Source organism: Haematobia irritans, chromosome 4 (assembly GCF_050003625.1).
Source record: "Haematobia irritans isolate KBUSLIRL chromosome 4, ASM5000362v1, whole genome shotgun sequence".
Lineage (NCBI taxonomy): Eukaryota > Metazoa > Arthropoda > Insecta > Diptera > Muscidae > Haematobia > Haematobia irritans.
The window spans coordinates 98,419,189-98,433,302 of record NC_134400.1 but is presented as its reverse complement, the minus strand read 5'-3'; the positions used below and the strand labels follow the sequence as shown (position 1 = coordinate 98,433,302).

The window sequence follows — 14,114 nt, the reverse complement described above, 5'->3', positions numbered from 1 at the left end:
ATTGATAATTGGGATAACATTACTCTTGCAGATCCCGACCTTGCGTCATCAGACAGAATACATGTGTTGATTGGGAGTGACGCCTATCATGAAATTGTTCAACAAGGTATTCTCAAAACAGATAAACTGCTGGCGCAGGAAACGAAGCTAGGATGGATATTATCTGGATCCATTTCAGCACTACGATAAAAAGAGATAAAAAATTTGAAGGTATTACAGAAAACGAAAACGTGGTAAGGGACAACGTTTGTGTGGAGAACTACATCAACTAAAACGAATGACCATCACAAGGCTCAAATCAACGAGCAAGGACACGAGTCCTGAATATAAGGAAGAAGTGATGCAACAACACTGAACTCAAAGAAGAATACGATCCTTTTATAGATGACACATCTTTCACACCACTTACCCTAAACGACCTTCTGGTTTCCCTAGAAAAAGAAAGGATACAAGTGGTGGCATACGCAGATGATGTGGCGCTAGCAGTCAGGGGACAATTCCCATCAACAGTTAGAGATATTATACAGAGAGCCCTCCGGATGACTGAGAAATGGGCGAAAGATAATGGTCTTGGGGTAAATCCTGCAAAGACAGAACTAGTCATGTACTGCAAAGATCGCAAAACTCCCACGGTTAGGCCCATTTCCTTAGGGGGTATTGAAATTCCCTTTAGGGAGTGTGCAAAATAACTTGGCGTTATTTTGGACAGGAAGCTGAACTTTAAACTTAATATTGAAGAAAGGGCGAGGAAAGCAACGGTAGCTTTATACTCGTGCAAAAAGGCAATAGGGAAAAAGTGGGGACTAAAACCAAAAATTGTACATTGGCTATACACGGCAGTGGTTAGACCTATAATGCTATATGGTGTTGTAGTCTGGTGGCCGGCACTTCACCAGCCGACAAGTTTAGACAAAGTTCAGCGTATGGCGTGCTTGTGTATCTCAGGTGCATTCAGCAAGACAGGAACAAACTCCCTTAATGTCATACTGCATCTATTGCCTTTAGACATTTTTGCTTGTTGCGCGAGCTATCGCTGTGGTAGGAAAAAAGGTACGGTCACAGTTCGGTCCTAAAAAAATAATGCCAGATGTGCCTAACGTAGTGGATTACACTTTGGCGAGACTTTTCGACAAAAAGTTTGAGACTCTAATTCCCAACAGTGAGGCGTGGTGTACACGGACCCCGGGGAATAAAAGATATATAGATTTCTACACCGATGGCTCCAAATTGGATGGCCAAGTGGGTTTCGGAGTATGTTCTAAAAATCTGGAACTTCGAATAGCGAAAAGATTACCTGATCACTGTAGTGTTTTTCAGGCTGAAATATTAGCAATAAGAGAAGTGGTGAATTGGCTGAGAAGTAATGCTCCAAGCAATATTGGCATTAATATATACTCAGACAGTCAACCTGCAATAAAATCCTTGGACTCTGTGTTCCTCAACTCGAAAACGGCCATCGACTGCCGCAAATCTCTCAATGAGATGGCTGAGCAGCACAATATTCACCTAATATGGGTGCCTGGCCACAGGAACATACCGGGGAACTGCGAAGCAGATGAGCTAGCAAGGCTAGGAACTACCTTACATATTCCAGGGGAACTAGAATCTGTTGGTGTGCCTCTGGCTACCTGCAAGCTCTTACTGCGTGAGAAGGCTGTCATGATGGCAAATGTTCGATGGGAGAATTGTAAGGGTTGTAACGACACCAAGCAAATATGGCCCCATTTAAACTTAAACCGCACACTAGGTTAGGTTAGGTTAGGTTAAAGTGGCAGCCCGATTAAGATTCAGGCTCACTTAGACTATTCAGTCCATTGTGATACCACATTAACTAAAAGTACCTATTACATATGGGCACTTCTAGTTTTAACCGCTGAACCTTCTTGATTATTTTTCTTTGTTGAACCAATCAGATTGTTCCAAAAACAGTAGCAGACTGCTTAAGTTAACGTTTTCCAGATCCGCCAGTAATCTGAAGCTATATGCTCCTAAAAGTTGCTTGCGCTTTACACAAAATGCAGGACACTCACACAAGAGGTGTTTAATTGATTCTTTTTCCTCCGCATCATGACAGCTCATACAATAGTCATTATACTTCGCGCCAATAGTTTTTGCAAAATCGCCTATCAGGCAGCGACCCGTTATAGCAGATATCAGGAGTGATATCTGACGTCTCGAGAACATTAGCATATCTAGTGTGCGGTTTAAGTTGAAATGGGGCCATATTTGCTTGGTGTCGTTACAACCCTTGCAATTCTCCCATCGAACATTTGCCATCATAACAGCCTTCTCACGTAGCATGAGCTTGCAGGTAGCTAGGGGCATACCAACAAATTCTAGTTCCCCTGGAATATGTAAGGTAGTCCCTAGCCTTGCTAACACATCTGCTTCACAGTTCCCCGGTATGTTCCTATGGCCAGGCACCCATATTAGGTGAATATTGTACTGCTCAGCCATCTCATTGAGAGATTTGCGGCAGTCGATGGCCGTTTTCGAGTTGAGGAACACAGAGTCCAAGGATTTTATTGCAGGTTGACTGTCTGAGTATATATTAATGCCCACATTTTTTGGAACATTACTTCTCAGCCAATTCGCCACCTCTCTTATTGCTAATATTTCAGCCTGAAAAACACTACAGTGATTAGGTAATCTTTTCGCTATTCGAAGTTCCAGATCATTAGAATATACTCCGAACCCCACTTGTCCATCCAATTTGGAGCCATCAGTGTAGAAATCTATATATTCTTTATTCCCCGGGGTCTGTGTGCACCACGCCTCACTGTTGGGGATTAGAGTCTCAAACTTTTTGTCGAAAAGTGGACTCGCCAAAGTGTAATCCACTACGTTAGGCACATCTGGCATTATTTTGAGGACAGAACTGTGACCGTAACCTTTTTCCGACCACAGCGATAGTTCGCGCAACCGCGCAGCCGTTGTTGCAGCTGACTGTTTGGCCAAAATGTCTAAAGGCAATAGATGCAGCACGACATTAAGGGAATTTGTTCCTGTCTTGCTGAATGCGCCTGAAATACACAAACACGCCATACGCTGAACTTTATCTAAACAAGTCGGTTTCTGAAGTGCCGGCCACCAGACTACAACACCATATAGCATTATAGGTCTAACCACTGCCGTGTATAGCCAATGCACAATTTTTGGTTTCAGTCCCCACTTTTTTCCTATTGCCTTTTTGCACGAGTACAAAGCTACAGTTGCCTTTCTCGCCCTTTCTTCAATATTAAGCTTAAAGTTCAGCTTCCTGTCCAAAATAACGCCAAGGTATTTTGCACATTCACCAAAGGGAATTTCAATACCCCCTAAGGAAATAGGCCTAACCGTGGGAGTTTTGCGATCGTTGCAGTACATGACTAATTCTGTCTTTGCAGGATTTACCCCAAGACCATTGTCTTTCGCCCATTTCTCAGTCATCCGGAGGGCCCTCTGAATAATATCTCTGATTGTGGATGGGAATTTCCCCCTGACTGCCAGAGCCACATCATCTGCGTATGCCACCACTTTTATCCTTTCTTTTTCTAGAGTAACCAGAAGGCTATTTATAGCAACATTCCAAAGAAGAGGTGAAAGAACTCCTCCTTGGGGAGTGCCTCTGTTCACATACCTTTGTATGTTTGCTTGTCCTAGTGTGGCTGAAATACGTCTCTTCATTAGCAGTTCGTCTAACAGCCTGAGTATACATGGATCAACATTCAGAGTTGTCAGTCCATTTAATATCGAGCTCGGATGGACATTATTGAACGCCCCTTCGATGTCTAGAAACGCCACGATTGTGTATTCTTTGACAGATAGTGAGCTTTCAATAAAGCTGACTAGTTCATGTAGTGCGGTCTCAGTAGACCTGCCCTTCGAGTATGCATGCTGTCCTTTCGAGAACAACCTTGAATCGATGTTAGTTCTAAGATAAATATCTATCATCCTCTCCAGAGTCTTAAGTAGGAATGAGGATAAGCTGATTGGTCGGAAATCCTTCGCCCTCGAGTGAGAGGCTTTTCCCGCTTTAGGTATGAAAACGACTTTTGTTTCCCTCCACTTTCCTGGGATATATGATAAGTTGATACATCCTTTATATATCACTGACAACCAGGGGATAATTTTGTCAGTTACAGCTTGTAACTCCGCCGGAGTAATTCCATCAGGTCCGGGGGATTTGAATGGTCCAAAGCTATTTAGCGCCCATCTTATTCTAGTTTCCGATACAATTTCCTCGACAGGAAACGACCGCTGAGCAACTGTGGCACCGCCAGTACATGGTTCAACCGTCTGATTTCCAGGAAAATGTGTGTCCAATAGTACCTCCAGCGTCTCCTCACTGGACGTTGTCCAATTTCCCTCCGATGTTTTAATGAAACCTGGAGCGGAGTTGGTGGATGCTAGAACCTTCCGTAGTCTGGAAGCCTCGGACGTATTCTCAATACTGCTGCAGTAGTCATTCCAAGAGTTATGCTGAGCCTTTCTCAGTTCTCGCTTGTATCCTCTCAGATTCCTCTTGTAAGCGTCCCAGTCCTCAGGGGCTCTGGTGGACTTTGCCTTGTTAAAGAGCTTCCTGCAGGATTTCCTCATATTACTTAATACCGTAGACCACCATGGTGGTCGATGTTTCCCCCTTGGCTTTCCTCTAGGGCATGCAGCTTTCAGTGAGATGTTGAAGGCCTTAGTAATCCGCTCCACTGCGTGTTCGATATCTTGCACATTTCTCATTTTTGTCTCTGTTATTTCCGGTATCATCATATTGAACGATTCCCTATACCTATTCCAGTCAGCTTTCCTAACATTTGGCGGAAATATGGTCTTGGTGATATGAACATCAAATTTGAAACTGATGTAGCGATGATCTGAGAAGCTGTGTTCACTTAAAACATTCCACTCAGATATCATTTCATTCAGTTCTTGCGAGGCCAAGGTGATGTCCAAAACCTCTTGCCTGTTTTTAGTGACAAAGGTTGGGGCATCTCCCTTGTTGCAAACTACCAGATTAGTACGCAAAATAAACTCTATTAGCGACTCTCCCCTTGCATTAGTATCACTACTTCCCCATATACTATGATGCGCATTCGCATCGCATCCCATTATGAGTTTCGTCTTTGTTTTCAGTGACTCCTCAACTAAGGTCTTAACGGCACATGGAGGCATCTCCCTGTCATGTCCCATATAGACCGAAGAACCGCACACTAGATAAGCTAGTGTTCTCGAGACGCCAGATATCACTCCTGATATCTGCTATAACGGGTCGCTGCCTGATAGGCAATTTTGCAAAAACTATTGGTGCGAAGTATAATGACTATTATATGAGCTGTCATGATGCGGAGGAAAAGGAATCAATAAAACACCTCTTGTGTGAGTGTCCTGCATTTTGTGTAAGGCGTAAGCAAATGTTAGGGGCATATAGCTTCAGATTACTGGCGGACCTGGAAAACGTTAACTTAAGCAGTCTGCTAATGTTTTTGGAACAATCTGGTTGGTTCAACAGAAGAAAATAATCGAGAAGGTTCAACGGTTAAAACTAGAAGTGCCCATATGTAATAGGTACTTTTAGTTAATGTGGTATCACAATGGACTGAATAGTCTAAGTGAGCCTGAATCTTAATCGGGCTGCCACTTTAACCTAACCTTAACCTAACCTACCCTAAACGGTTCTTAGAGGACGATGCACATTCCACTTTGGGGCCGCGCAGAATGTTTGAATTTCTCAAACATCATTTATCGTAAGCAAACACATGTTGCTCTCGAAGGAAAATCAGATATGTCCATAGCAGGGTATAATCGTGGATATTAGTTGAATATTGTTGATAACCTATCAATTGTGTTTAGATGTTTCTGTTTGTGTGGTATACTCTGTTATTAGTGTGTTACTTATTTTGAGTTTAATGTATGCGATTTTCAGAGTAGAGATAAACATGAATTTTATGACACCCACAAAGACAAAATCACTTGAGAAGAGATCAATGTTATCTATAATGGGTTTCTATTTGTATATGAGTTAGGAGAAAAGTTGTTGTGATGATAGTTTAAAAAATATTTTGTAAGATAGCATGTAAGAATGGAAAATTTAGTGTGTTCATCAACCTCTAGTGAAGCGGTTGCATCTTTTTATTCATTGTCGTTAAAACGTTTGTAAATATCTTAAAAAGCATATGAAGAAAAATAGCTGACAAAAACTAAATATTAAAATTTGCTTCCTAGAATCAAGTTCGCAAAAGCCCAATTTAAAATAAATAAAATAATACCAAAATCATTAGAATCATTAATCTTTGAAACCGGACATGTTTTTTTAGTGCAGACATCGCAATTGTTATTCAATTGTCTTAAACTTGGAAATCTAGAGGCATAATTGAGCCACATATTGTATGTATCGGTCCATGGTTTGGTACAGCCACCAACAGACCTGTCTTACGTTTTGACTTCTTGATTATCCAGATATCGCAATTTTGACCTATTTCTTGTTTGACAGAAAAATAGTGCGACCCATTAATACTTCGTTTCAGCTATCGTGTACTTTCAGTGTTGCAAAGGGCTGCGTTCTTAGCTAGTTTACTACGATGTATACAACCCAGCAAAAAATGGAGCACTATTTCAGCAGGGTTGTAAGGGAGAGAGGCAGTTCCAACTGCTTACAAAACAATCGAATCAGCGCTGAGTTTTGTGGGCGATGTCCCGATTTAGAGCAGCTTCTACATAGCGCTGATATAATTGCTCATTTTAATAGAAATATTGCCAAGAAGTGCTATATAATCTTGTGTATAGCATTGTTGGCGTGAAGGAATACAGCACTACCTTTCATGCATCTATACTGCATGAATTGGTTGCAATAACGTAAACGAATGATCATAAACTAGTTTGATTACTCGTTTACGTTATTGCCACCGATTCATGCAGTGTGGATGCACTGCCTAATTTATTGTATACCAATAAGCGCAACTAAACTCTTACTGCTGAAGTATTTTTTGCTGGGGCACTACCTTTCATGCATCTATACTGCATGAATTGGTTGCAATAACGTAAACGAATGATCATAAACTAGTTTGATTACTCGTTTACGTTATTGCCAACGATTCATGCAGTGTGGATGCACTGCCTAATTTATTGTATACCAATAAGCGCAACTAAACTCTTACTGCTGAAGTATTTTTTGCTGGGAACTGTCCTTCATACGATTGACATAACTGTTCGGTAAATACAACTGCGCCGAATCCTAACATATCCTGTAGTCTTACCACAACATAACCGGGGGCCCATTTAAACGTAAACATAAAATCGTAACAAAAGGAAATGATGAAAAACAATGCTGATGGAAACACGAGGAAAAACACGTTATCAAAACATAAACACCAAGAAGGAAAGAAACAAAACAAAACTACAACTACAACTTTTCAAAGGCAAAAAGGCGGACAAAAGGATATAAGTGACAATTAGAATATACATAAAATGTAAAGAAAGAAGTCCAGAGTGTTCAACACTAGCAACGAATGGAGCATAATTATTAGTTCATCCCATAAAAATAAACAATAGTAAATAATCTGTAAAATAAAGGAAAAAGTTAAACAACATTTTAAGGACAAATTCCTTACAAAAACCATGCTAAATGCCTTCAAACGTAGATTTCGCACTATTTTTCAACGCCTCGTACTTTTGGCAATACTGGCTGCTATATTCATGTTGGTTGTGTCCTATATGAATTTAGAATTCTGCTATAAAATTATGTCGCAGAATAGTCTAACTTATATGGTAAAGTGTTTTATATTTTCGCCAAGAGAGTTGTAGTAAAAAATGTTCCCTTTTTTTAATGCTATAGTGTAAAAAGTATAAGAACTATGAGTACAGTGGTTCATTGTGTGAGGAGTTGTGTGCCAATGAGCAAGCTTTTAAATCCTTTAAGTGTCCTCAAACGGATATGGGTACGATTATGTTCACAGCCGAAAAAAATGGTGATGTTTATGCCGTTAAGGTAGGTTAATACAGCTTCTAATATTTTCGATTTATGTATAACTTAATGTTTTGTTTTGATGTTTTTATTCAGCTGGCCCGCCACATCAAAGATGACTTAAGTTGGATTAACACTCATGGCAAACAAGTTTATCCTAAAATAGAGAATTTCCATCACATTGTTAAAATGCATATAACGCTTACATATAATGTAACGCTCGACGACAATATGGTAAGTTCTGGATAATCAACTACATCAAGATATTTCATATAGTATACACTGAGAAAAAACAGGCTTTTACCTTTGTCACATTCGCAAAATAATGTACGATGACAACTACACCGTCAAAAAATCGCTTCTGTAGCATATACTCCAAACACATTTTCATTCAAGCATATATATTTTCAGGATTGGTCGAAACAAAATATTGGTGGTGAAAAAATGATTCAACTTGGGAGAAATGATTCTCGTGTGTAATTTCCATAAGAAATTAGCATATAAGACCCAAATTGAATCATCTCACCCAGCCAGATCTTACTAGAGACTATGGAAATGTGGATAAGCCAACACTGAAACATATGTATAGTCAGGCTTATAAGATGGGTATCTGGCATTTTCTTTTCAATAGCATAATAATACCAATTCCTTAATCTTCATGTCCAATTAGCTCGCATTTATAATTGTAATTAATGTAAAGTAATTGATTTGGACGAAAAACCAGCCTGCGTTGATATCAGGCTAACATAAAAATTGTTTGTATTGTTTAAACTATTATGTTTCGCCTTAGAGCATACAGTGGTAGAAAAAAATGAAATTTATTTTTAATTAAATTTTCTTTGTGTGGATATATATTTAAGGCGTCAATTGGTTACTTTCATTATTTTACTTGCAGCATACTCTCTAGGTCTCTCTTTCTAAACACATATAAGTTTATAGGCTATTTCTAAATTAATAATAAACATAAAATGTTCTACCATATTAACATATACGTGTCAAACAGGTTATGTTAGTTTATGAACATTATATGCTTGCACTTAAAAATATTGTGTTAAAAAATGTGAGTTCCAAACATATAATTTTTACACCCAAACACATGAAAAACAGTCTTTTTCGTCCGTGTAGTGTAAAGATTCTCATAGAAAAATTCTGCTAACATTACAAACACAAAATTACTGCAATTACGTAATACCGAGCTTGCTGCTGAAATATATGTAATGTGCTTACAACGGCAATATACTAATTTAGCCCCCTAATACTCAAGCCTTTCTTCAATAATATGAGAAACTTATGGTAGAGCGCGTCTAAAGACAACAATGTTGTAAAACAAAATTAAAATTCTGTTAAAACTCCACTGGTAGAAGAAGTTTCGTAAATAAGATGAATACCTATCTTGTATTAATGGAATTCTTCATTAAAGGTCAGCCAAGGTAACATTTCGTTATGACAACGTAATTTTACGTTATATTTACAAAACCCTTCATGGTATACATTTCGTAGTATTAACGTTGATATTACGTAGCCTTTCCGTTGTATTAACGAAAATTATTCGTTGTATGAATGGAACTTATTCGTTGTATGAATGAAACTTATTTATTGTATGGATGCAACTTATACTTTGTATAAATGAAAATCACTCATTGTATGAACCCAGTTTTTTCATTGTATGAATGAAAAACGACGTTGGATCAATAAACACAAACGTTATATTACCTATCCAATTATTGCATTTGAGTTTAGTCATTGGTAGTGCATTATTCTTTTGTTAAGATCTTTGAAATATAATTTATATACAGTAGGAAATAATATTTATAGATACATTAACCCAACAAAAAAAGCGTCGGCACAAAAGTAATGAAAATGTTCTTTTTGGATCCGGAAGTGGTGCAAAATTGACACAGAAACGATGAATTTAACATGGACTTGTCATAGGACGGAAGTCCTCCATTTCAACAGCCGTCGCACTGAATTTGCATCACTTCTTTAGGAGTGATCCGAATTCAATGTTTTGAATGTAAATTAAAAAATTCTGTAATATTTTGTCAAATAAATAATTTTTATAATTTTTTATAATTTTTAATGGATTCTAACGCTTGTCGGAAACGTTTGACCTCAAATATTTTCAAAAATTCACAATATTTTCAGATTGGATTTAGCACTTTTTTCGACAAAATTTAAATGATTTGTACCATTTTATGAATTCTTACTCTGTTTTTAACCTATTTGAAACAAAAAAAGTTAAAATTACCCATTAAAACTATGAAAAAACCAAGTTATAAAAAATTGAATTAAAAGAACTTCCTGCACCCTCAAAAAAAAATCGCTTCTGCAACATATACTCCCAAACATATTTTGCTTCAAGCATATAAATTTTTGGGTATTGCCCAAACATTTATATGTTTGATTTCTTCCAATATATAATATGTTTGAAAGCATATTGGTCTAAACAATATAATGTGTTTGGGTAGTCTAAGTTCCAAACATTTTGTATTTTTCCATCCAAATTCAATAATGTTGTCTTCCAAAAAACTATATGTTATTATGTGAACATATAATATGTTTGGAGGCATTTTGGACCCAAAAATATTATATGCTGAGAAGAATTTTCTCCCAAAGAATATTGTGCTCAAAATTTTTTTTCTGCCTAATTGTATATTGCCTCACATTTTTTTCACTTCCATGAGTCTTTTTAGTTCTTAGCACCTTTTTCTGTAATACAAACATTGTACAAGAAATTATTAAATTTTATAATTTTTTTTATCAATTTTACCTTTTGCTGGACGGGGATTTGAACAGCGGACCACACAGTTTGTAAGCCAGCACACTAACCACTGGCCTACGTAGCTGTTATGGTCATCAAGAGATAATTATCGTTATAAGTTATATTTATATAGCATAGCTTGCGGCGCCCACGAGCTGATGATTTATTGATTGATTGATTTATTGATGCAAACATAACATTGTTTAACAACATAACATTGTTAAACATACATTTGTTGGCAGCGTGGAGCAATGGTTGGTCGTCCGCCTTGTGTGACAGGGGCCTTGGGTTCGATCCCTGCTTCGACAAACACAATTTTTATACCCTCCATCATAGGATGGGGGTATATTAACTTTGTCATTCCGTTTGTAACACATCGAAATATTGCTCTAAGACCCCATAAAGTATATATATTCTGGGTCGTGGTGAAATTCTGAGTCGATCTAAGCATGTCCGTCCGTCCGTCCGTCCGTCCGTCCGTCTGTTGAAATCACGCTAACTTCCGAACGAAACAAGCTATCGACTTGAAACTTGGCACAAGTAGTTGTTATCGATGTAGGTCGGATGGTATTGAAAATGGACCATATCGGTCCACTTTTACGTATAGTCCCCATATAAAGGGACCCTCAGATTTGGCTTGTGGAGCCTCTAACAGAAGCATATTTCATCCGATCCGGCTGAAATTTGGTACATGGTGTTGGCATATGGTCACTAATAATCATGCAAAAATTGGTCCACATCGGTCCATAATTATATATAGCCCCCATATAAACCGATCCCCAGATTTGGCTTGCGGAGCCTAAAACAGAAGCAAATTTCATCCGATCCGGCTGAAATTTGGTACATGGTGCTGGTATATGGTCTCTAACAATAATGCAAAAATTGGTCCACATCGGTCCATAATTATATATAGCCCCCATATAAACCGATCCCCAGATTTGGCTTGCAGAGCCTAAAAGAGAAGCAAATTTCATCCGATCCGGCTGAAATTTGGTACATGGTGTTGGTATATGGTCTCTAACAACCATTCAAAAATTGGTCCACATCGGTCCATAATTATATATAGCCCCCATATAAACCGATCCCCAGATTTGGCTTGCGGAGCCTCAAAGAGAAGAATATTTCATCCGATCCGGCTGAAATGTGGTACATGGTGTTGGTATATGGTCTCTAACAATCATGCAAAAATTGGTCCACATCGGTCCATAATTATATATAGCCCCCATATAAACCGATCCCCAGATTTGGCTTGCGGAGCCTCAAAGAGAAGCAAATTTCATCCGATCCGGCTGAAATTTGGTACATGATGTTGGTATATGGTCTCTAACAACCATGCAAAAATTGGTCCACATCGGTCCATAATTATATATAGCGCCCATATAAACCGATCCCCAGATTTGGGTGAAATTTGCTTCTCTTTGAGGCTCCGCACTCAAAGAGAAGCAAATTTCATCCGATCCGCCTGAAATTTGGTACATTATATTGGTATATGGTCTCTAACAACCATGCAAAAATTGGTCCACATCGGTTCATAATTATATATAGCCCCCATATAAACCGATCCCCAGATTTGGCTTGCGAAGTCTCCAAGAGAAGCAAATTTCATCCAATCCGGTTGTAATTTGGAACATGGTGTTAGTATATGATCTTTAACAACCGTGGCAGAATTGGTCCATATCGGTCCATAATTATATATAGCCCCCATATAAAACGTTCTCCAGATTTGACCTCCGGAGCCTCTTGGAGGAACAAAATTCATCCGATCCGGTTCAAATTAGGAACGTGGAGTTAGTATATGGTCGCTAACAACCATACCAAAATTGGTCCAATCACACAAAAATTGGTCCATATCGGTTCAAAATCATGGTTGCCACTAGAGCCAAAAATAATCTACCAAAATTTTATTTCTATAGAAAATTTTGTCAATATTTTATTTCTAGAGAAGATTTTGTTAAAATTTTATTCGGTTCATAATAAAATTTTCATCATTGTCAGAATTTTATTTCTATAGAAAATTTTGTCAAAATTTTATTTCTATAGAAAATTTTGTTCAAATTTTATTCGGTTCATAATCATGGTTGCCACTCGAGCCAAAAATAATCTACCAATATTTTATTTCTATAGAAATTTGTTTTAAAATGTTATTTCTGTAGAAATTTTTGTCAAAATTTTCTTTCTATAAAAAATTTTGTCAAAATTTTTATTTCTATAGAAAATTTTGTGAAAATTTTATTTCTATAGAAAATTTTGTTAAAATTTTATTTCTACTTTTTCAAACTGAATTATATACGTATTGGATCGATCTTTTTTGATTTAATATATACCACGTATGGACTTACATACAATTTAGAAGATGGTGTTAGGATGGTGTTAAGATATCTTGCCATCGGCAAGTGTTACCGCAACTTAGGTCATTCGATTGTGGATGGCAGTGTTTAGAAGAAGTTTCTAAGCAATCCATGATGGAGGGTTCATAAGCTTCGGCCTGGCCGAACTTACGGCCGTATATACTTGTTTTTAAATATATTTTTTAACATATATTCCAGATTCGTTCGAAAGTTCCCGAAAAGGTGTTCAGCATTACATACTATTATATTAAATTTTTACTACGAAATTGTAAAGTGTGTTTTATAAAAGACTTAAAGTCAGAAAAGAAAAATGCTTGATATAAACGAAATTGACTGAGTTCAAATCAAATATTATTTTTTTATTGCAAAAATAAAAATTGTGTAACAAATAAAGGTTTTTGTATACAAGTTTAAAATTTTCGAAGAAATTCGAAAACTCTTACAAAAGAAGAAGTGAATTCGAGTATATAAAAATATTTTTCCATCGAATCCTAAAGTTAACGATAACCATTCAAAAGCACACATTATATTTAAATTCTAAACAGTAATTTTACAACAGCACATAAATTTATTTTGGTGTGAACAATTGTTTGCTAGCATGTAACACCATTAATTTAGAAATACAAATAAATATGAATTTTTATTAACGAATAATTTTGTACTTAATTTAATTCTTAAGGCCGGTATAAATTGGTATTATCGAGTTAAAATGGCAATGTTTACACGTTTACTTTTCTTTAATAATTTCTTTTAAAGAAAATAAACTTATTTAATTGTTGCTTTGGATCTTTCCCCACCATGTTATAATACAATTTACCGGAAAAAGTTGTAATGTTATTCTGGTTTTGCCGCTAAAATGAGAAATAATTTTAGCGGCAAAACTCGAACTCAATGCCCGCTTTTATTTTCGAAAAAAATCCGTCAACTCCTCTTGGACTACTCATTAATAAAGAGGAACTAATCCTTGTTTTTATAGATCTTACTGTTTATTTTTTCACTGTTTAGCCCTGTTTTCATTTTACTTTCACAACTCTAAAAAGAGTGCACTGAAAAAATATTGTCGTGAGGC

General features: G+C 37.2%; 1 protein-coding gene across 1 annotated transcript in view; it reads left to right on the top strand.

The window, feature by feature from the left end:
- The first annotated feature begins 7,111 nt into the window (after positions 1-7,111).
- The window catches only part of aln (divergent protein kinase domain 1C), a 32,319-nt gene continuing 25,316 nt past the window's right edge, over positions 7,112-14,114 (top strand). Inside the window, exons 1-3 of the mRNA XM_075304742.1 lie at positions 7,112-7,740; positions 7,808-7,960; positions 8,033-8,170. Of these exons, the coding sequence (XP_075160857.1) occupies positions 7,591-7,740; positions 7,808-7,960; positions 8,033-8,170 (441 nt within the window). The 5' untranslated portion in view covers positions 7,112-7,590. The remainder of the gene's footprint in view (positions 7,741-7,807; positions 7,961-8,032; positions 8,171-14,114) is intronic.